The 23227-nt window shown below is 50.2% G+C and overlaps 8 protein-coding genes across 8 annotated transcripts; 4 read left to right on the top strand and 4 right to left on the bottom strand.

Annotated features, from left to right (window-relative positions):
* Positions 1 to 26: 26 nt before the first annotated feature.
* Aud_001716 (uncharacterized protein) lies at positions 27 to 4683 on the bottom strand (the record flags this gene model as incomplete). Its single annotated transcript, XM_043287207.1, has 8 exons — positions 27 to 488; positions 536 to 2190; positions 2249 to 2664; positions 3069 to 3328; positions 3381 to 3573; positions 3621 to 3649; positions 3705 to 4156; positions 4209 to 4683. The coding sequence occupies 8 exons, from the start codon at positions 4681 to 4683 to the stop codon at positions 27 to 29; spliced, it is 3942 nt and encodes a 1313-aa protein (XP_043143142.1).
* Positions 4684 to 6370: 1687 nt separating this feature from the next.
* Aud_001715 (putative choline kinase) lies at positions 6371 to 7507 on the bottom strand (the record flags this gene model as incomplete). Its single annotated transcript, XM_043287206.1, has 1 exon — positions 6371 to 7507. One exon carries the CDS (start codon positions 7505 to 7507, stop codon positions 6371 to 6373), a length of 1137 nt encoding a protein of 378 aa, XP_043143141.1.
* Positions 7508 to 9529: 2022 nt separating this feature from the next.
* Aud_001714 (uncharacterized protein) lies at positions 9530 to 10301 on the top strand (the record flags this gene model as incomplete). Its single annotated transcript, XM_043287205.1, has 3 exons — positions 9530 to 9559; positions 9607 to 9875; positions 9932 to 10301. 3 exons carry the CDS (start codon positions 9530 to 9532, stop codon positions 10299 to 10301), a joined length of 669 nt encoding a protein of 222 aa, XP_043143140.1.
* A 617-nt stretch (positions 10302 to 10918) lies between these two features.
* Aud_001713 (putative MFS monocarboxylate transporter (Mct)) lies at positions 10919 to 12348 on the bottom strand (the record flags this gene model as incomplete). Its single annotated transcript, XM_043287204.1, has 3 exons — positions 10919 to 11366; positions 11412 to 12102; positions 12150 to 12348. 3 exons carry the CDS (start codon positions 12346 to 12348, stop codon positions 10919 to 10921), a joined length of 1338 nt encoding a protein of 445 aa, XP_043143139.1.
* A 676-nt stretch (positions 12349 to 13024) lies between these two features.
* Aud_001712 (alpha/beta hydrolase) lies at positions 13025 to 13771 on the top strand (the record flags this gene model as incomplete). The annotated part of the gene is made up of 3 exons (XM_043287203.1): positions 13025 to 13185; positions 13247 to 13422; positions 13476 to 13771. The coding sequence occupies 3 exons, from the start codon at positions 13025 to 13027 to the stop codon at positions 13769 to 13771; spliced, it is 633 nt and encodes a 210-aa protein (XP_043143138.1).
* A 413-nt stretch (positions 13772 to 14184) lies between these two features.
* Positions 14185 to 15912, top strand: Aud_001711 (putative extracelular serine carboxypeptidase; the record flags this gene model as incomplete). The annotated part of the gene is made up of 1 exon (XM_043287202.1): positions 14185 to 15912. The coding sequence occupies one exon, from the start codon at positions 14185 to 14187 to the stop codon at positions 15910 to 15912; it is 1728 nt and encodes a 575-aa protein (XP_043143137.1).
* A 793-nt stretch (positions 15913 to 16705) lies between these two features.
* On the top strand, positions 16706 to 18129 carry Aud_001710 (glycosyltransferase family 31 protein; the record flags this gene model as incomplete). Its single annotated transcript, XM_043287201.1, has 2 exons — positions 16706 to 17740; positions 17794 to 18129. 2 exons carry the CDS (start codon positions 16706 to 16708, stop codon positions 18127 to 18129), a joined length of 1371 nt encoding a protein of 456 aa, XP_043143136.1.
* Positions 18130 to 18238: 109 nt separating this feature from the next.
* On the bottom strand, positions 18239 to 21917 carry Aud_001709 (uncharacterized protein; the record flags this gene model as incomplete). The annotated part of the gene is made up of 12 exons (XM_043287200.1): positions 18239 to 18482; positions 18536 to 18579; positions 18637 to 19354; positions 19403 to 19517; positions 19562 to 19873; positions 19920 to 20113; positions 20162 to 20261; positions 20315 to 20451; positions 20499 to 20619; positions 21252 to 21307; positions 21354 to 21631; positions 21681 to 21917. The coding sequence occupies 12 exons, from the start codon at positions 21915 to 21917 to the stop codon at positions 18239 to 18241; spliced, it is 2556 nt and encodes an 851-aa protein (XP_043143135.1).
* Between the last annotated feature and the right edge of the window lie 1310 nt (positions 21918 to 23227).

The following is a 23227-nucleotide window of genomic DNA, read 5'->3' as shown; positions in this document are numbered from 1 at the left end:
TCTGTTAGATACCGGGAAATCGCCGTTCACTTTCGTTCGAGTTTGTCACCAATTGGATCGCAGTGGCCTCTTTTCCAGAATTTTAACTTCTCTGTACCCGTCAATAGTGCGTACAGCAGGACCATCCACTCGGAGGGCTGATCACCATGTCTCTCGGGCATGAATCCACTGAAAGAGCTGCCCAAATTGGCCCATTGTTCATGCGGGTCATCTTTCATTGCTTCCAGTATAGGGGTACGCAGCTTTCGGTAAGTGTTTCTGATCAGAAACACAACATTGTTTAGGTTTAGCACCAGAGCATACGTGCCCAGAGCCAGAAGAGCAGTAACAATGGCGAATGCCACGGTGTTGAAATCTCGGTTGATGCTCCATAAAGCGGCGCAGTAACTTAGTGGGAGATAGAATATGCTTACGTATGTGAGCAGCTTGACGTTCTCACCAAGCTGAGTAGCAGCTCGCGATTCGATGACAGCGCTCGCATTGAATAGCTACTTCAAGTCAGCAAATAACTGGAACACGATGAGGCGGTACTTACTCCATCTCGTAAGGTCATGGTTCGATCACGTAAAGTTTCCAGCCGGCTCAAGATTTCTCTCAACCGTGCAACATGGATATCTACCCTCTTGACTGAATCTTCCAGTAGCGGGGGATTTTGAGGGGGCTTGGGAGATCCCAGTTCAACCTTGGTTTTCCGCCACTTGTCCAGATAGAAGGCCTCGTAGTCTTCAAAAACGTCCTTTCTGGCCCACCAATACACCTCCCACTCATGAATGGCATCGGATACAGCGGATGTGAAGCCCTCTAGACTGTCCATCAGCCAGAAATAGTACCGTGATCGGGAAAATGAAGCATCATCAAACAGAAAGCGATCATGAAGATCAGGATTGAAAACACTATCGTTCTGGTTGAGGACAAGGTCAAAGTGGTTGGCAATCCGGTCCCAGTCGTTGGCCGCGTTTTGCAGTGCCTCTTCTATCAGCGTGATTGCTGTGGTGAATGGGGCAGTCCGTGGGTCATCCTGCCTCCGACGGTGGATCGAATCATCCAAGCGGCGAAAGTGCGATGGTGCCAGATGTATAAGACACCAATGACTGCGATCCACAGTCTCTGTCTTTCCAGTCTGAGTATTCGACCAGAGGGTCCGTTGTGATGGTATGAAGCCTAATGTGAAGGCGACCTCGGACAAATGCAGCTTGCTTATTGAGGCCTTTGACCCATACAGCTCTCCCGACCTCCATGTCGACTTACTTGAGGGCTTTGTGTCATCGATTCGGCACCAAGTAATGTGAAAAGGTTCGGGTGCATCTGCCGAGTCATTGCGCGATCTCCTCCGTTTAACACAGGAAGTATGTGTCCTCAGAATTCCAGGCACTAGATCCGCGTATTGAAACTTTTCACCAGTAGAACTCCGAAAGAGGATGTGACAGAGCGCGTCAAACTCTTCCTCAAACGATGGCGGCACAGCGTTCAAGCCAACGCAGCTAATAATGCGATTCCAATGGCCCGTTTCTCTCCACTTGACTTCCGTTGGCTTACCGTTTCCGCTCGTGTAGTAAAACCGTGTTGGTCGGATGTTGACTTTGCGGAGGTCTGCCTCCAGGGCAGGGACGGCCAAAATCCTTGGATCCTTACTCCTCAGGATTACTTTCCATTCTTCAGGGTATGCAGTGATCCGCTCATATATGGCCGCGTGCATCCAGTCGTCCAGATCAACAATCTGAACACGACCGTTGCTTGCCTCCAATGTCTTAAAGAATAACTGGAGCCGCTCCAAGTGCGAACTCAGACTAGACGGGCTGAGATTCCTCAGCTGACATCGATCAAACGCAAATTGCACTCTGCCGTCGCATGGGACAGCGTAAAGATTCCCCAGAGATGTCAATAGCAGTTGTATCGTGTCGACCATGTTCTTCCCAAAACCACCATGAAAACCTGAGCCAAGCTCACCTACCCGTTTGGATGGAATGGAGGTGCTACAATTGAGAGAATAAGGAACCAATCGTGCTTTTCCACTGTAAATGCTGCCGGAAGGAACATGAACTTCGTCTTCCAATCTTTCACCGTCGATATGGCACCATCCATCGCGGGTACGCTGAATCTCCCATTCGGGGATATAGTCAGGGTATCCTGCTCCAGGGTAGGACTGATACTGCCCCGGATGGGATATTCCTGCGGGGGCAACAGGCTTCCCTGGCGCACGTTAGATCGATACTCTCGAACACAAACATGATTGATTCTCCATACTCACAGTATTTCCATGAGGTGTCAGCGCTTAGGACTGTTGACAGTCTGTGGAGACGGGGTCGATTCCCTTCATCGACGAAATAATAGATGCGAGGATACTTGAGCGTTTCATCTGCAGCATAAAGAAGAGTCTGCCCTTGACCTTGAAACTCAGAGTCACTGTCGTCACGTTTCAGGTAGGATTTAAGTGAGGTTTGTGACTTGTTTCTTTTATCGCGCTGAGGTGCATCCTCGATGGATAGGTCCCTTTTATCGTCATCCGGGAGATTATATTCATTCGTACCCGTCCCAGTGGCTTTATCTCCCCCAAGAAGAAGCTGCTGGAGCAGTCTATTTTGGATATGCAGTCGTTCATTTTGCTCTTTGAGCAAACCTCGTATCTCGCTCCACAGGTCGTTGGACAAACCATTTGAGGGTCGTCTGTTCTCCATGACTCAGTAAAACCATACATGGAGGACCTGATTTGCGCATGTTATAGGCTCAATTTCTAATAGACAGACAAGTATCAGAAAAAGCTCGAGGTGACGCGGATTGAGACTGCGACATTGAACAAGGCTGAGACTCAACGCGTGACTAGCCTTATTCCCAAAATGGCAAGGCTGCTCAAGCCACCGTTTATGTCTTTCTCTCATGCTGCTTCACTCTTCCTGGACAGGACAAAAGTATCATCGATACATGAAGCACTCTTTTGAACTGATGAAGCAAAATTACTAGATTAAATTTTCATTGCTAACACCACAGTATCGCAACAAATCCATTTATCTATCTATCAGGACAAACGAAACCCACTGGTCCGTGTCTGGAAGAATCCTTTAGGATCATACCTGAGTCTCGTCTGCAGGGCCCGATCGCGTGTCCGAAGCCGACCCCAGTAGTCTTGGTCAGCGCCAATGTCATTCATATACAACGGACGATAAACATTCGGCAGAGTTCCGTTAGCAATGTTCTCCGTAATCAAGCGACCAAATCCTTTGAAGAGCTTCTGCGTGGCATCGTGCATCCGAGCGTCGGACAGCGCCAACGTCCACTGCAGGGTGATCTGAAGGAGAATATAGTCCTGGTCAGGGGGAAAGCCAAGCAAATCCTAGAATTCCGGTCAGCAGCGGTTGGTTTGAAACGTATGGGAAATAACTGACTCCTCCGAGCTCCAAGGCTTTCTGTGCGATGCTCCGTGGGAAGGGCTGGAAGTCGATGGTTCCCACCATGCCGGTCTCCAGCAACACCTCGTTGTTTACGTCAAGCCAAAAATCAAAGATGGACTGCAAAACCTCGGGCGACATGTCTTTTGGGACGGGAATGGTTTCACCTGCAATGCTGTATCGGCTTCCGCTGTATGGCGTCAGTGCTGAACGAGTATTTCCGGACTCGCAACTTACTGAAGGATATATTTGTCGCCGTTTTTCAGCTGTTCGAGAAGGTCAGACATGGGCAGCGCATTTCCAAATAGATCTATCACCCACCAGGTCGGCATAACTGTCATATGTCCGGGTTTGATCGATTGGATGCAAGGCAGTAAAGTTGTCAAAGATACCCACCGGGGGCTTCTCTCCATTATAAAAGAGGAACATGACCCAGATATCGAGCAATGGTGCGTGCTCCCTGGTCAAGATAATTGAAGCCTTCTCATCCGGGTAGTACTCGACAAAATCCTGCAGCGCAGCAAGCATCTTCGCCGTATCCACCCCAGAGAAGATGTAATTTCCTCCCCAAACGGGGTGATCCATCGGGCGTGTCTGGACGGTATACGAAGTGACGACCCCGAAAGAGCTGCCTCCACCTTTCAAGGCAGCGAAGAGATCCGAGTTCTCCTCTGCATTTGCATCGACGATCGTGCCGTTTGCCAGCACGACCTCGTAGCTGAGGATATTGTTCGCTGCCCAGCCATACTGCGGGCTGAGGTAGCTGAGACCACCTTTTCATCTGCTCAGGAACCACATTCATATGAGAGCAGAATCAAGACTCACCTCCTAGAAGCAACCCCCCAACGCCTACACCTCCTAGCCTCCCGCCGACAACTGCCCGCCCTGTTCCCTCTAACTTCCCCTGCACATCCTCCCATCTCTGCCCCGGCCCGACAACAGCCGTCTGGGTGGACGGGTCATACACCACCTGATCGAGATTCTTCGTGACGATCAGCAATCCGCCCTGCGTACTTGAGAAACCAAGGTTAGGCGAGTGACCGCCCGATTTGACCGCGAATTGGTCCTGCGTGTAGCCCAGTGCGGTGATCACATCCGACATCTCCTGGGCATTTTTTGGCGCAACCATGCATTCGGGATGAAGATCCGAGCATGCCGCTGACCAGTAGTTGGTCAGGTCATGGGCATACGACAGCGAGAGCGGATACTCGACCTGAAAGCCATGATCGGCCAGGACGGAGCAGAGACTGCCCGAGTTGCCTGTCAGGGCGTTGACAAGAGAGTTGACCAGCGAGGCCATATTGCGGTTATACTATAATCTACAGAGTCATAACCGAGTGGTCAGCGACATCAAGGGGGCCAGCTTTAAGTATGGCAATGCCCGGCAATGAACCATCAGCCAGTCCACTCGATAGATCACAATCTGATTCTGCACCCGCTAATCTTAGAACCTGCATTAGCTCTGGATTAATGACTAAAACTTGATATGGGTTCATCGGGAAATGGAATTGATCGCCAGTCATACTAGTCTCGGCATGCGAGTCTTGGGCCAGACTTCTTCGTCGCACCCAATCATGCATCGTTGGTCTTCATTCCTTCGGATTGATTATGACCAGTCAATTGATTACCCCCCTCGGTTAGAGCAACCATTGTGACGCTCAGGGATGAAATTTGAGGGAAGGCTGGTACCCTACCCCACTTGCTCGTAGGACCGTAGTTCATTGATGGATGGTTCTCTTTGCCTGGACATTTAGCCGCTGTACGAAACCCTGGTATTTCATGTCTACTGTGTACATATGAGTCCCAGATGGCCATCATGGTGATGATGCTTTGTGCCTCCAAATACGAGATGGTCTCGACAGTTTAGACCCGGCTGCAGTGATAGTCAGCTCCTAGTGGCTTGCGTCGGCTGATTCTACCAATCAGTAAATCTGACCATAGACTAACTGTTCCTCACGCTACTTAAGAGCGGAAAGGACTTGGATCCTATTGCCTGGGATTCCTGCTCAGCAATTAAATTAGGTAAGGATCTCTATGTCCTTCCCTGCTCTGTAATCCCTTAAATCTCTCTTCATGCATATATTTGAAAAAATGGCCAGTCCTATAAGCAAGGAGGAACTAATAGTCACAGCTTAAAGCATATATCTGCCGGTTTCATGCCTAACAATGTTCCCGTCCCCCATATGGAGTGTCATGTCTTGCTTTGATATATTAGAGTTCCACCCAATAGGCTGCACTTGGATTTCTTTCTCTCTGAATAGCGAGGCCTCACGTCAGTAACATAGATAATTTCTTAAGCCAGTGGCTATCCCTGCGCATTGTTTATCACGACCTTAAACAGCGGAAAATGAAAGGAAGATAATTAATTATAATGCTATATAGAATCAGTAACAAAATTCGATAGACTAGAGTATTATTATGTAAATATTAACAATGATGTAAATAATAAGTCCTAAGGCAATAACATACCTACCGTATCCATGGAGAATTTCGAGGTGGTTGTCCCAGTAACTCAATATGAGGGCGGACAACCTCGATGGAACCGCGACAACTCGGCTCCTGGGAATGGACTGGGCCGACTGCAACAATCTGTTCCGATGCTGTGAACACTTGGCCTCCTACTTGATATCAAAGAGTTTCAGAGCATTGATCCAGTCAATCGCAAATTGTCAATCAAGCTCATCCTCCCATGCAGAAAACCGATAGCCCAATCAGACTCCCAGCTATTCATTCAGTGATATTATTTGGACACTGCGTTCTGGCGGTATCCTACGTATGCTGACTTGAGGGTTCACACCCGCTCTTTTCAAAGATGAGAAGAGATGTAAGCTGCACTAACCTAATGGTGGTAGCTGAATGCAATTCAATGACCCATCAGCTTCTGGGCTGCCATTTAAGAATGAGGAAGTAGTCTCATTCGCCCTATCCACTGATGTAATCAATATTTAGTGTTGATCCAATCCGAAGAGTCGCTATATGTATTTGTATCATGGATCTTCTAATCTAAGTTTGGCATATTGATCCACAAACTCGTGAAAAAGCTTGTTAAGCCCAAGAAGGTTCAAGGGATCCTTGTCATCTTCTTCACTCATGAAGCACAGCATGTTGTGAATGTCAAAAGTGATTGCCAACATATATCCATACTCAGATTCCAGGAACACCTGGTCTCCGGTATCTGAATCACCCGTCAGTCTGTTCCACTGTTTGGCATATTCCTCGCAGAAGTGCCTCTTCTCCTCTTCTGTGTACTTTCTGCAACTTGCTATCCTGCTCTCCTCGTCAAACCATTTGAACATCTTCTGCATGAAATGCCCACCAATGTCAAACGCTCGGTAGTTCTGCATCACAAACTCAAAGTCAATCAAGGCAACTCTGCTCTCTCCTTCCTTCGGATCGTTCTTCACCATGACGTTCATGAATTGCACATCATGGATACACCATCCTGTCTTTCCTCCTATGGAATCCAGCTTGTCCACCACTTTCCGCAACCTGGTCCCAAAATCGTAGTTGACCAGATCGTCCACATTGACACCTCCTTCTTGACCAAGGACCTTCAACTTGCCCATCTCGTGGTACTTCTTGAGTCCGTTGATGATCGCTTCGTAGTAGGGTTCCACCGCCTTTTTCTCCAGAGGCATCTTCAAAACATGGAACTCTGCCAGTGCTTTAGCAACATCCGCTCGGATGACCGTATTCTCGACATCCTCCGGTTCCATGTTACGTGCATCGAGGAACTCATCGATCCTCCCGAGCGTGCCATCCTGTGTCTTGAAGAATCCGTAGACTTTGGCTCCCAGGCCAGATCGGCCGTACTCGTAGCAAAATAGTGCTTCCTCGTGCTTGCTCGGTACCAGATGCTTGAAAGTTTCGATATCGCTCCCAGTGCCAGTATGAAATTTGATGAACACCTTCAAGGGCTCAGCAGATGTCCCAGTCGCCGGCATCGGTCGCTCGACGGGACAGTGGGCGTTGGCAAAGGATGCATGGTACGACAGGGTCAGGGACTCTGGGTCCACGGATGGCCATTCTTCTGTCAGGAATGAGCCGATAATATCTTTGACGTCTTTTTTAGTAGGAACTTTGTCTTGAGGAAGAAACACGGGAACAGCTGTCAAGGTGACCATCTTGGTTTGATGCGTGAAGGGTGCTTGGAAACAACTGTAATAAAATATATGCTCTCAGTGGAATGATTCATTAGGGATGTTTACCGTTTCGGATGACAGTGCTACGTCTCAACTCTCAATTATAAGAATTACCGGTCCAGCACTGAAGCTTACGGATCTGTGATCCACAGGACGGGCATCGGGGTCTCAAAATGTCTAGCCCCAGTACTTCCTTCTTGTATTATGTGCAACCTTTAACCCTGGAAAGAGACAGATGCTGTTATTACCCAGAACTTTGCACTACCAGATGTTTTTTGCTTTTATCTGACCTGCCTCTATCACTGATTCTTAATGACGCATGTGCACTATAATTCCTGTGGATATTTTTGATTCTACATTCGTTGTTGCACTGGGACAGAGTTTGGGCCCGGCTTCGGCGTATCACTCCCCAGTCCCAGTCGATACATCTAGATTACTCTTCCTAGAGATTAACACTGGATCAGCGTGTCTCCACCAGTTCCTCACGCTAGTCAAGCGCCGAGAAGATTTGGACCAATCATCTAGATTTCTCCTCCACAATTGAATTAAGCGAGGGTCTCCGTGCCTTTTGCTTGAGGATGATCGGTTTCGACGGGTAGTCACTACAGGATTTATTTATTTCTCACGAGTTCTCACGCTGGCACCGGGTGCAGCCGTTGGTAATGATACAATCGCTGAAGCCCGTCATTTCGCCAGCGTTGATCTCATCCGGTAACGAAATTGATAGTCAATTACCTCGATATGAGAGCGATCGTTGATAGCTCATACAATTGTGTAATATCTACTAATTCAAAGATATCTGCGATCTAACAATGTAACTGGGTCTGTAATGCCAAGTTTTTCGGAGCTCGCGTGATCAAGCTTAGTGGCCTTGTTGCACTGCCAGGCACACTAGCAATATCAAAAGTCCCATGACGTTTTCTTGTGTAGTGGTGGTCTCCCAGGAGTGTCAGAGTAGGCATGTTGAGTTGAAGACATTCGAGACTTCCTTTGCGCATCGATGTTTCGAGGACTGGCCAACCTGCGTTGAGTGTGAGAAGGGATTCCTAGGACGCCTCTGGATCGGTCGGATGAAGACCGCATGATACAGACAGTGACTGGCAGATTTGAATCTGTCTACACTTGTACTAGGCCCGCTGCGTCTTTTCCGAGTACTGAAAGAAGTTGTTTTGACACTGAATGCTGACCGGGCATAGTCCCGCCCTTTTTCTTCTGGGATGATGTCAGCCGTCTCTATGTGGATTATGGAAGCGTCGATCAAAAAGAGACGGTGGATTGGCTGATATTCTCCCCAAAAATGGAGCGAATAAATCTATTTCCAGCGTCTCAGATCTCGCGGACTGGGAAACAAAGCGTGCTGTTAGGACAACGTCCACAAAGTAATTGATACCAGTCGCCTTGTTGCTGAATTTTGGAGAGTTGACCGTTCCATATACGCCGGGGATCGTGTCTATCCTTGGATTCCTGAGTGATTAAAATGTTTTTCAGATGCTCCATAAATACTACATCACGAATTTGACACGTACCGGAGAAGATGAAATCTTGCCTCTATTCAGACAAACAACAACGACACAGCAACAGAGGATCGAGATCACTCCCATCAGGAAATGGTACATCAGGTTGATCCAAGTGATAAAGGACTGACTCTGCAGTAACTCATAATCATGCAGGCAGAACGATCCTTTGTTAGATCGCCTAGAGCAAGCCATGAAAAGGTGGACGACACTGCACACCATCATACACAACGCCGAGCCTTTCTGAAGCTATCCAGGCGGATTATGTCGTCTTTCATGGTGAATGATGATAGAAATTCTGCGTGATTAAATGGTCTCTTAGGATTTCTGCTTCTACATAGCTCGTCAGACTTCCGTTGCATTCACATATGCCACTGCGTCTAGGACTATAAAGTCTCGACACTCCCGCTCAACCTTTTTCCCCTACCAGTCGAGCAGCCGACGTCTTCATGTCAGTTGCGACCTGAAGGAAGTGCTTCCGCTCAGCAAGATGGTCTTCTACGCCTACGCCAGCTCAGGGGTAAGCTCTCCTGGCCAAAAATGCGGTGCTCCGACTAACCAACAAAGGGCTTCGCTGTATGGCTCATCACGGCCAAGGACAAGGACACCTTGGATGCCTGGTTCCGTGCCATGGAGACCTCTCAGTTCGGAAACATCGCGCGAGTCAGCGCTGAATGGTACCGCTACCAAAACTTCCGCATCGAACATTCGACCACCGACCATCACCTTGCTCAGAGATTCGACGGACTGATCCTCTTCAAGCCTTTGTATGGCTACAATGATTCGTGGCACATGATAAATAACGGACCTTTTGTGGATTGCTTCCAATACAACTGGTAGCTTCCTCCCTTCTCTTCCTCATCGCAAGGTAGCTGACTTGCTCTCCCTACAGGTACTACATCCGCTCCAAGAAGTACAAATCTCTCTACTGGGACGTCCAACGCAGGACAGAGACGGAATCCCTACAGGTCTACGTCAGCACTAAATCCCGCGCTCGGTTCCAGGCCGTGAAAAGACTCTGCCCGAATTACGCGCCCACTCCGTCAGATCACCTCATTCTCGGCGACGATCTTATGTATCTTCAGCATGAGTCCGGTTCAGTGTCGTTCATCCGGACCGCCAAGGGGCCCTTCATCTTGACCATATCCGCTATTCCGCATCATTTCAGCATTAGCCAGCTCTGTAACAGTTTTGCTCCACAGTCGGACGACCGCATTGCCTTTGAGTTGGGTTGTGGCGCTGAATGGGAGCTGATGTATTAGCTGTTTTAGTTGTCTGGGAATTGGACTTTCGTTGAAGGATTGGGAGAATACTGCAGATGGGACATTCCGAGTGCTACTGCACAGTAGTAATCCGCCAGTTTACTACAAGAAAGTGAACAATAAAACGAATTAAAACCTACTGTCGAATTTGAAGAAACATGCGCTGTTTATCATTGTCATCTTTGTCTATATTTTCAACATGTATTTGCTATCCTTCCTCATGACTCCTTTTTTGCCCATCCTGGTCATTCCTCATAAACTGTACGTCTGTTACCGAATCCTCAACCCGAGCAGCGTTTTCACACCCTCTTCCCTCCCTGCATGTACACATATTAGCATTAAGCAGGGAATCGAGTTTCTTTCTGCTTCAGCCTTGTCCCTGCGTCAAAATTATCATATCCCTTCGCTCCAGTCCATCCTGCAGCCTCCACGCGAGCTGGTCCTAGTTCCGCGCTCGATCATGCAGGACTATTTGTGCACTGGGGAAGGCTCGATGAGATTCTGCCGGGAGTTACACGTAGATGGTGCGAAGAAAGCAAGGTTTGTAGTAGGATGTGGATACTACTGTGTGGGAGACAAGCAATTGATGCCTGAGGTATATTGGTGTGAATATCTAACTACACCTTCTTTCTCAGCGATGTCCCCTGCAAAACCACTCTCGCAGCAACAAAGAACACCACACTAGCCACCATCATTGCCCCAGCAAAGGCTTGCAACCCCCAGTAAGTTCCGTGCTGTCGACTCAGAATCGCGCCAGCAATTGGACTCCCGGTCAACGTCGCGATACTCATGCAGGTATACAGTACTCCCTGTCGTACGCCCGTTTTGCTCATATCCGCTGTGATCTGACTGAGCAGCGCTGGGACCATGCCGACGAATGCTCCGGACGCAAACCCATACAGCAAGCTGAAGATCACATAGACGGCCGCAGAGCCAGGGGCTAACAGGGTTCCAGGAATCCAGAGGACGAGGATCGTCAGCGCAGAAAGAGTACACATGGCGATCATGACGTTGAACCGGCCGAGTTTATCTCCAAAGTAACCGGGAAGGATCCGACCAGGGAGACTATCTTGTCAGTTTATATCTCAATCTGTGCAACAGGGTACTAACCTCGCGGCATTCAGAATCGTCAATAGATACTCCGCTAGACTCCGCCGAACCCCATCCTCCTGCGCCTCAAGTATCACATAGTTGATCGGCACAAACATCGCCCAGAAGCCACAGCAAGCCGCCAGCATCAACAGCACAAACGGCACCTCCGAGAAGGGTCCGATATAATCACTGAACTGCACCCGCCTCGGCACAGGCGCGATCCGCGAGCGAACGGTCATATTCGCGACAACCAGCAACGCCAACACCACGAACGCGGAGATGCGCAGCGACCATCCGAACCCAACCCGCGGCAGCAGTCGCGACAACATCGCCGGGAAGACGACGCCTCCTATCGACGACCCGCTCGACATGATCCCGAAGGCGAGCGCGCGGCGCTTATCGAACCAGGTAGCCGTGCAGGCCGAGGCGGGATAGAAGACGAAGCTAGCGCCCAGGGGGCTGCAGATACCCTGCGCAAGGAGGAACTGGTAGTACTCGCTCGAGACGGAGATCATCATGAGGCCAAAGACGTGCAGGAACGTGCCGATGAGGAGCATCCATTTGGGGCCGTAGTTGTCGAAGACGCGGCCGAGGACGATGCCTGCGGCAAAGAGGACAAATGGCTCGAGAGACAGGATCCAGGAGATACTTGATGCTGAGTACTCGCGCAATTGATTATGCTGGTAGTAATCTTGGAAGACACCGATCGCTATTTGGGTCAGGATTGTTATCTGTCAGTGACGCGGGCAAGCTCACCATTCACCCACCCGAATCCAACAAACAGACAACACCAGGCTCCTGCGACCACCGTCCAAGCATGAAGGCCATGGTCCATTGGCGCAGCTGACTCTTCTTTGGTTTCGTTCGCCGTCGCAACCACATCGTGCTTCACTTCTGCAGCGGGGCCAAGCCCCTTCTCTAAGCCAGACCCTCTCATCTCATCTTGGGAAGGCATCCTGGGCTGCAGGATGGATGATGGATATTCCACCCAGTTATTACAGGGGGCAGAAGTCGACTCCAAAACATTTCGCAAAACTTCAATCAGGAAGAAATCTTATCTACCTTAACCTTTTTGGGTGTCCGCTCATGTGCCTTCATTTTAGCTCGTATTCTTCTCCAATCAGCAGCGCACCAAAGTTGATCTTATCTAGTTGGAACCACGGAAACTAGGTATCCGGGGCGTCGGCCAATACTTGTCCACTTTACGATAAGGGAGTTATATCGCGGACACGACCCCAGCCTTGATCGATGTCTACAGCACCTTATCAGCCCAATATGCCATGCAGAGAAGGATCGTATTTAGGATCGTATTTAGGATCGTATATGGACGACTCAGTACTCATCTGAGGATGTCATTGTATGATGGGCATGCGTTCTAGAGACTGGAACCCGTGTCCTGACAGTCAACATCGAATGGAACACCCCTAGATTATATATACGCAACATGGGCGTAGATTACTACTAGAAAAAGAGCGTCATATCACTTCTGCGGATTCTTGTCCGCCTACATTTTAGAGTGGAACCAAAACCTGGCAAGGTTCTACATATACCATCCCGAGACGTCGATCGCACCATCAGGCTCCACATCTACAACGGCTCGAGATCCACGAGACCCTCACCGGTCCTTATAAATGCCTACGACAGCGGCTTCACACTCCGCGCATTTGGCATCGACGACGAGTTCTACCGGTTCATTCGCGCAAACAGGCTACACCGTAGTCGACGTGAAGCATCGCCTAGCACCTGAACATCCATTCTCCGCTGCGTTCGACGAGATCGAGGACGTGGTGAAGTAGGTACGGTCCCAGCCCGCAAGGTTTCGATCAGACGCATGTCTCGCTGTCCGGAATCAGCGCAGCCGGCAATCTGGCCCTGGCGGTTGCCTCATCTTTGCGGCTCTTCAGCACTGCCAAAGTAAATGAAGAATCACCATTCCATGCTGTTGTCGCATTCTACCCGGCCACGGACCTGTCGCAACCGACCACAGCAAAGAAGCAAGTGGCCAAATCGAAGATTTTTGATTCCAAAGGTATTTCCTTCTTCTCCCAATTCTGCCATTCGTGCTATCGCAATCCCCGCGAGGTCGACACGAGAGATCGGATTCGCCGTCATATGCTGATCCGGGGCGGTCCCCCAAGAATTTGCTAATTATCACCACCGAACAGGATCCGTTCACGATCGAAGGCGAGAAGCTTGCAGAGGAGGTCCGCATGGAGGGTCATAACGTGGTATGCCATTGGATGGAGGGGAGTATGCACGGCTGGGACAAGGAGGCGAAACGGGGGAGCAGGGAGTGGAAAGCTAAAGAAGAAACATATGGATATGCTGCTGACATGCTGAGGATACGGGAGAGCAGCTGTGATCCTGAAACGAAGTGAGAATGTTTAGCCTAGTCTATAGTAGGAATAGTCAGGGGGCATTGGGCCGAGGCACAAACGCAGTCAACAAACGCTCATTTACACTACTCTTCACTGAAAGAAGTCCTTGAAGCCGTCCTTGAAGCCTTGGAAGCACCAGCAATGCTCCGGAGGTGTGAATACAATGACTTGAACTCGAATACACTGGAAGCACTATTGTTTTAATTCTCAATGGCATGTGATGTGTAAACTTGCCGGCTGATGCTTATCAATCTAGTGCGGAGGCAGGAGGGGGATCGTCGCGATGCATGATCGTCCGCAGCTGAGGGCTCGAGAACCTTGAAAACAACTCTCTTGTCTTCTCTCTTGTCTTTTAAAATCTCTACTCTCCTTGATGTTATCTATGCCCTGAGCACACGTCGTATACTATAAAAATGCAGCTGGGAGCTATTTTGTTCCTAATTGGGACATTCCTGGCCTCAGCGGCCCAATGTTTCAACATCTCTCCACTGGAACTGAAATTCCCGCTTCTCCATCATCTGCGACTGCTGGATCATGAACCGAGTGCATCACTCAACCTAGCATCTTCGAAGACATTTAAAGAGCACAATTTCTCGGTGCCTATTGACCATTTCCACAATGAATCCCGATATGAACCTCATACTCACGACCATTTCAACATCCGCTATTGGTTCGATGCCAGTCACTACAAAAAAGGGGGACCGGTGTTTCTCATTGCAGCCGGAGAGACGGACGGTACGGATCGCTTCCCGTTCCTGTCTCAAGGAATTGTGACCCAGTTAGCCAAGACGTATAACGGTCTTGGAGTGATCCTGGAACACCGCTATTATGGCCAGAGCTACCCCTTTGCCAATCTCACCACAAAGAATATTCGGTTCTTGTCGACGGAGCAAGCACTAGCGGATTACGCTTACTTTGCTTCCCATGTTGTTTTCCCCGGGCTGGAGCACCTGAATCTGACTGCCGGGGCCGTGCCGTGGATTGGATATGGAGGCTCCTATGCCGGAGCTTTTGTGGCTTTTCTCCGCAAGCTCTATCCCGAGGTCTTCTTCGGGGTTGTTTCGTCGTCAGGAGTCACCGCGGCCATTGAGGATTATTGGCAATATTATGAGCCCATTCGCCAATTTGCGCCGTCCGACTGCGTGAGGAATATAGGGACTTTCGTGGATATTGTGGATACCATATTGATTGAGCACGCCAAGAACGAGACATTAAAATCGCACCTCAAGGCTGTTTTTGGTGCAAGTTCCTCCACTAGCGATGAATTTTTCGTGTCAGCTATCTCGGATGTCCTTGGAGCCTTTCAAGGCCGGAACTGGGATCCCGCGGTCGGCGATGGCACTTTTCAGAGATATTGCAAAACTCTCACAAGTCCGACATTGCTCTATCAGCAGAATAATACCATAAAGAGGTGGACGGCGCAGCTCATCTCGGCCACAAAGTATGATGCAACCAACTCCAGCTTGGTCACAGGAATGCTCAATTACGCCGGCTACGCGAACGCTACGATTTTCTCCCGTCTTGACCAGGCCGTCGGTATCTCCAGTTCCAAGTCGGGACAGTCCCTGGAAAAATCGTCAGGGGTTAGCTGGGGTTATCAGGTCTGCACCGAATGGGGATACTTTATGCCAGGGTCAAGCGTGCCGAAAGATCGACTGCCTCTTATCTCCCGTTTGATTACGCTTGCCGGGGTATCTCAATTCTGCAAGGACGACTTCAACATCAAGACACCCCCGGATACCGATCGCATTAACAAACACGGCGGGTTCAACTTCTCGTATCCCCGGGCGGCCATCATCGGTGGACTGGCCGATCCTTGGCGTGACGCGACGCCACTTGCGGACGGTACTCCACCAAGAGATTCCACAGACGAGGAGCCGTTTATCCTTGTTGATGTACCGGCCGAGGATGTCTGGGATGGAATTCGCGGTGCGGTACACCACTGGGACCAGAACGGCTTGTCTAAAGCAGACGTGCAGCAAGGGAAAACCGCACCAAAGGTCATAGTCGACCTCCACCAGGAAATTGTACGATTTGTGGGAGTGTGGCTGAAGCAGTGGAGAAAAAACGACGTGGATGTCTCAGATCCCACAGCGACCACGGCAGTTGGACCTGGACAGACGGTACTAGAGGGGAATTGACCCATTGAGTAGAGAGGCACTCAAGGTTGAAGAGTGTATAGAAGATTATGACGATATGCGCCTGGTGATAGTGTGACATTTGCAAGCTCCGTAACATGTGTTCAACAAGAATGTTTCACTCTGGACCGTTCAACTCCCGCAAAGAAAGCCAATCGGAGAGATTGACACTGCTGATCCAGACCAATAGCATCGACAGGGCTGAAACTAGCTTGTCAATGTCGCAATTAATAGCGTTTGTCCATTGGACTACGTGGGGCGGACACGACTCCCACAGCGTTGATAGGCTTTCCACTGCAACCGATCCTACCTTAGATCCCGGAGCTGAAAATAACTGAACCATCAATACATATTTCTGGAATACTCGTACCGTCTCCACATTAGCAATTGTCATTATGATGACAAACGGTCGGTGGATTAATCAAAGGGCGCTGGAATGGCAGAAGCCGATCTTAGTGCTCACTCACTTCTCCGTACTCTGTACAGCCCCAGCCACGCCTGGCATAGCAACGGACGGATATTGATCAATCCCGACCCTGGACCCTGGACAGTGCACCCGGGCACTAATTGGATATTTAATTTCTATGTTTAGGGCGCTAAGGAAGGATATATTGGGAGTGTCTCACAAGCGACGACCGCGTCTCACTCATTTAACTACCTCGCAGCGGGGTTGCTGCCTTCCGCATTAGCCTTTGTCGAGCTTACCGCGGCCGCTGATATATCCATCCACATGTGTACCCGACACACTGTCATCCCGCTCAGACGAGCTGAACTTTGAATTGTGGTCGCGTTCAACATGAAGCCGTTGGAATTGAAGCTAAAGCCGGAAATTCGCCGTTTCGCACCAATGGCGCTGGCGGCCGTCCTATTCTTCTGCACCCTGGTGCTCTTCTACGAGGTGATGCCGACCTCCCGGGGTGTGACTGTGCACGAGATGACCGGAAAACCAACGGCCGGCAGCCACGGTCCTAATCCCGGGCCATCCGGGAATAGCTCAAGCGACGACTTCCAGCATACCGACCGGCGATGCCACGCGCAGCCGGACCCAGGGAACATCCTGTTCATCGTGAAGACGGGCGCGACGGAGATCTACGAGAAGCTGCCGACGCAGCTGCTGACGACGCTGGGGTGCGCGCGGGACTTTTTGATTTTCTCCGATCTCGAGGAGCAGATCGGCCCGTACCATATCTTCGATGCGCTGGCGCACTTCAACGCAACCATGAAGGCCACACATGCCGACTTTGAGATCTACCGGCAGCAACAAGCGTACCAGCGCGGGGGCCTGGACATCGCCACGCTCAAGAACGACGGCAAGGCCGCCTGGACGCTGGACAAGTACAAGTTCCTGCACATGGTGGAAAAGACGTGGGCGCAGCGCCCGGACATGGACTGGTATGTCTTCATCGAGAGCGACACGTATGTTGTGTGGACGAATATTTTGCTCTGGCTGCAGAAGTTGTCGCCGAACAAGAAGCTGTATATGGGTTCAGCGTCGTTTGTCGCCGACCAGGCGTTCGGTCACGGCGGGAGCGGGTACGTCATTTCGAGAGCGCTGATGGAGGCGTTTGTGGGGAAGAACCCGGGGATAGCGAGCCGGTATGACGATGTCATGCCGAACGACTGCTGTGGGGATTTCGTGCTGGGGCGCACGATAAAGCAGGAGCTTAACGTGGGGATCCAGAATTTCTGGCCGCAGGTGAACGGGGAGAAACCGGTGACGCTAGAGTTTGGGTCGAAGCAATGGTGCCAGCCCGTTGTCACGATGCATCATGTTATGCCTCGGGAGCGCAGTGCCATTTTTGATTTCGAGCAGGCGCGCGATGATGTAACGGTATGTCTCAAGACCTCAAGACAGTTGATACAGCGCAGCACTAACAGACCTAGGTACCGCTTCTCTTCCGGGAACTCTCCGAGTTGTCATTTCCATCGGGAAAGATGCGCGTCGAGGAGGAGGACTGGGATAACCTCGCCGATGCGCCCGTGGAACTGGACAACCCATCGATGGAGGCCTGTCGTGACAAGTGCCTGAGTCACGACACCTGCTTTCAATGGCGATATAGCGAGAAGGAGTGCCACATATCGACCGAGTCGTTCCGACTAGGGACAAAACGACTACCCGAGGATCAACGACGGTGGTTCTCAGGATGGAACGTCCAGCGAATCCAAAAATGGCGGGATGAGCATCCATGTAAGAAGCCCGCGTGGGTGAAGCCACATTAATCTGTACATAGACAGCACTGTAGCAAGTATCATGATAACGAGTAATTCACTTCCATATCTATGACTTGTACTGGTAATACGCGTCTAGTCTATACCGTACGTATATATACTAACTAGTATGAAACCGCTTAATCCTCCCCAGCCGCCTCACAGCCCTCACATCCTCAACCAGCTCCAGACTATCATCGAGCCGCTCATTCGGCAGCACAATCGCCCGATCCAGCTGATACGGTAGTCCCCGATGCCGCCCGCGGATCATCATCGCACAGATAACCAGCTTGCTGAAGACGGAGAACTGTCCGCTGAGAGAGGTATTCACGGTGGGATAGCCCAGACTCAGACCCACGTTTGCGCTGTTCCTCAGTTAGGCACTGTCAGGATAGATTTCAGAGGGACAGTTACATACTACGCAGAAACGACCTCAAAGAAGATGGGAAAGACGGCGAATGCCTGTCACCGTCTGTCAGCTTGCCTCAACAACGGTAAAAGAAGAGGGGGAGGTGCTACCGGCTCCGCCGGATCCATGACACGATCCGACTCCGCGATACAGATACAAAAAATGCCTATGAAGATATACCACAGGTCAAAGGTAAGCTGGTTGCGGATATGGGCGAGGACATAGGAGCGGCCGTTCGACTCGTCGATGGTCGCCGCGTCGTCGGGGTAGATGCCGAGCGCGCGCTCCTCGTAGGTATTTGAGGCGCGGACGCTGATAGCGATGGGGTAGACAGCGATGTACATCATGACGAGCAAGCTGAACTGGACGGCGGGGTTGACGTTTGCGAGGTTGAAGACTGCGGTGCCGGTGTGGCGGGAGGCGGCGGCCTGGTAGATGGCGGCGAGGACGCGGGGGCCTGCGGGGAGGACGGTGAGGGTGGGGTTATGGAGGTCAAGGACGATGATAAGGATGACGTCGACCAGGTTCATGGTGAAGATGATGGCGAAGAGGACCCAAGTAGGTTTGCTGGGGAAGAGGAGGGTGTAGCAGCGGCGGGGGTGGTTAAGGAGGAAGGCGAGGGGTTCTTTCATGGAAGAGTGGCGCGGGCAGAGCTTGGACATGGTCCAGATGATGAAGCGCAGGAGACAAGGGTAGAGGGTGTTGCCGGCGTAGGCGAGGAAGCTCATGACGATCAGGGGGAAGGTTGCGTCCTGGAAGCTGACCATCGAGTCCGGGGTGAGGGTGAAGCCGAGGTTGTCTACCATTGTCTGGGCGGAATAAAAGGCCCTACTCATGCTTAGCAATCGTAGCGTACAAGGCAGACAGCAGACTCACCACCAGATCTTGCTTTGGCCACATTCGGCAAGGTATTCGCGATACTTGGGGTTTGCGTGCTGGATCCAACCGACCAGGCAGATTGCGCCAAAGAGATGAAGCCCGAAGAAATACCCTGTTCGGTCAGAGTTGATCTGGGCAATGAAAACGAAGACTTACCTGTGACGATCTTGAGCAACAGTTTCAAACTGCGGTACTCGATCCCTCCCAGCGTCTCCCGATCCTCGTCGGTCAGGTTATGGAATTGTGAGTTCCGGCCGATCGTAGCATGCGACGACAGTTCAGGCAGGTCCAACTGCTGCGAAAGGGACTGGTCGAGGGGTTGTGTCTGGGCCTTGGGGCCATGGCTGGGGACCGGGCCGAGGACAAACATTGTGGACGCAACTCGCTCCAGCGTGTTTGTCCGAGCCAGATTGAGTCGCCGGCGAGAAGTTCCAGCGTTGATCTGAGCGTCAGTGGATTTGGTTCGCTCTGTGACCGTCAGTTTTGTTATGGTCAGTATCCGGAGCTTGCCTACCACAGTCGCTCAGCTCATCGTCGACTTCCACGATGGGGTGTCCTTGATCTCGTTGCCAGGGAGGAGGAACATATAGAGCCCTGTTACGGCCAGAATTGTGCACATTCTCGGCAAAGGTGATGCTTGGAGATCGAAACCGGGAGTCTGGATTGCGCAAGGGCGGACTCTGCGACTCATTCGGAACCGAGTCTTGCCTGAGCGACATCAGCAGTATCCAGCATAACCAGACGGAAATCACTCACTTTTCTGTAGTTGTGGCGTCTGAAGTTGTGGCCGTCTTCGAAGTACTGTCCCCTCCCGCTTCGGCGTCATCTTTCCGTCTTTGCCGGAGAAAGGCAGGGGCTGTGTAATAGATCAGCATGCCTGCTTTAAGTGCGACAGATACGGATGCACACCAAGTTCCTTGAGGCGCTTTTCGAACCAGCGCAACCGTACAACCACCACGAGGATGTTGATGAAACCAAGGTTGCTGATGATGGGGGCCACGTAGATGTAGACCTGTTGATACGTTTTTAAGCGATTGACATCAACACTAGGCCGTGTCAGTATTTCCCGTCGCCAGAGGATCGAGCGACCAACGTGTTCAACCCGGATTCTGTCGAGGCACTGGCCCCGAAGAAGAACGCGTCGATGGCTCGAAGGTTGCCATATGGGTAGATGATGACCAAACTGAGGATGCTCAGAGTGATGATGTACGCATCTGCAGTCGAGTAAGCTTTTAGTCGCTCCAATTTCGGAAACTTTTACCGATACTGACAATGCAGAGTGATGAAATTAAGGGAGATGAAATTAAGGGAAGGCTTCCACATCCCTAGGACTTGCTCAACTGACGCACGCAACAAGGCAGCTGAAGGAAAAATTGGAGATGAAATGAAGACGCAGAACAAGAGAAGAATGCATTCTCTTTAAACCAAGCATCACTACACATTACACGTGGGGTGAACCATGTGTGTGTCGTTGTATAAAGCTAATCCTGATAAAGTTTTTCTTAGCGTGCGGGATTTATCTGGGCCAATCCGGGAGACAACCGCAGATATTGGAAGATATTTGCTTGTTTAGCACGGCAAATCCCATGCTGCCCCTTATCATTATTGGCAAAATCTTTATCTAAGGCGAGGTGTCTGCTGACCTGCATTCTACATCTGGTATGACTAAAACATGCGATCTGCAAGCCCTATTCCGTGATGTTACACATATCACAAATGATCCGTCATCTACAACCTCAACAGTCCAACTGTTCATCCCTCTGCCTTAATACCTTGACAGTAAACTCGACCGTAACCTGACCGGTTGGAAACCTCCAACCCCCACTGTGCTGACTGATGTACTGACTGAGTCTGTTGACCCCCAGCACCACATCGCAGACGAAAAAGACCAGATGTAGAGACCTAGAGCAATAATCAGCTTGCACCAAGAAATGAGCGCTTGACTCACATGATGACCATCTCAAACACAAGCCCCACAAGCATTGCCGCCTTGACCGCGTTTGCAAACCTGTCACATCTCGCCTCGAACCCTGGGGCTGGGAAACCGTGACCACGGCCATTGCATTCTCCCCAGTACGCAATATTAGAAGGACCAAGAACGGGGTTGAGCATGAAGAGGAATACGACCAACGGATCGAATATGAGGTTGATGAGGAGCCATGCGGCGCCGTTGGGGACTGTCAGTTTGAAGATGCCGAACAGGCTGACGACCGCGCATAGGAAGCTCTAGACGCGTGTTAGAGATGCATTCAATCTGGTCGAGGAAAATGCATACCAGAGGAAGCAAGGCTTCGATGGCATCTTTCATTCCCCAGGGGAAAAAGTCATAATAAGGCCAGAGTTTCACCACCAGGTAGATGGCGAGGTTGTACACGAAGATCACAGCGGATGTAATGACAGACGACCAGATGAGGATGATGACAATTCTTGATGATGACGTCCGTCGTGTTGTGGTAGAATTCTCGTCGTTGTGGTCATTTTGTCCTGGAAGGAGAGGAGTTGTTTCGTCCATGTTGAGCCTCAATGTGTTGGTGCATTGAAAGAGAGATCCATGGGGATGTGAGAGTCGGAGGGAGAGGTGGTCAAGCTGGTACAGTCTAACCTATGCTAGTTAATCACTCTAGGCAGAATCAACTGTTAGGCCTTTCGCAGCAATTAATATAAGGATGTCATATCATTAGCCATAGTGCCAGCTAATCCCTCCAATAATAACCCATGAAGAACATAGCTCCTATCACCCACTAGGCAGCTATTCCAAATGCATGTGAATGTATCATTTGGGGGTCCCCATATTTTTCCCAATAATAAACTCGGACGGAAACCAAAAGCAAGAATCGCCAAATTTTAACCCAATCCCAACCTTCTCTGTATGTTATTCCCATGCTTGTTCTGAACTTAAAATAGTCAGACATAGTTGGCCACAATTTTCTTTTTCTCATATGCTGACATGCTCTCGTTCACTGTTGCCCTTGATAGTGTTGACGATAGCGACAAGACTTAAATGCAAAATCGCTAGGCCAGCACAGCTGAACATGGACTTAGAAGTGGCACGAATTAGCAGTGACAAATAGGTGTGATACATTGATGATATGTGCTGATGGATCAAGGAAATTGTCTACTTGGAAATTTCTAGTATACAAGTGCTTATATACAGTGAGCATCTGGTGACTTCTAGAAGTAGGTATCCTTTAGAACGAGTATTGGGACTACAGCGCTGGAGAAGTCAATATACGCACGACAGAGGACCAAATCATGGGCCTTGTGGTTACTTATGAAGCACAATATTTGAAGCATGCTAACATCTAACGTAATCGGTAAGCGAGCCGCCACTGCAACCGAGCCGCCATCCAAGATTGGCTGGCTCCAGTAGGGATGGCCCTTGACGGCGAGATTGTCTTTGGATGGAATGGTTGACCCATCCGACGTTAGCATATTTGTTGCTCCGGTCGTGATCAGGTTATAGATAATAACATCTTTGTTGGTTTCCATGTAGACCAGCGTTCTCTGGCAGTCAGAAGAATCCACTATTACTGTCAGTATTTGACCCTTTTAGAAAGACTTCAGAAGCCGTACGTACCGCACGCTTGAGAATAGGTGGAAAACCAAGAATAGAAGCCAGCGCCAGCAATAAAGACGTCTTCTGAATTCTGAATCATCACTGCCCACGACTCGTCACATCCAGCCTCTCCAGCTTTGCAGCTAAAGGACGAATCGCTAGAAAACACACCAACAGTCATTGGCAAAGGGAGCTGGCGGCGTAGGAGTAGGTTGATAATACGGAGACTCTCTTTGAATCATGCCAGCGAACAGATATTTTGGCGT

The sequence above is a fragment of the Aspergillus udagawae genome (assembly GCF_001078395.1).
Source record: "Aspergillus udagawae IFM 46973 DNA, scaffold_1, whole genome shotgun sequence".
In the NCBI taxonomy this organism is placed as follows: Eukaryota; Fungi; Ascomycota; class Eurotiomycetes; order Eurotiales; family Aspergillaceae; genus Aspergillus; species Aspergillus udagawae.
Note: the sequence above shows the minus strand (reverse complement) of the source record. Positions and strands in the feature narration are given on the sequence as shown.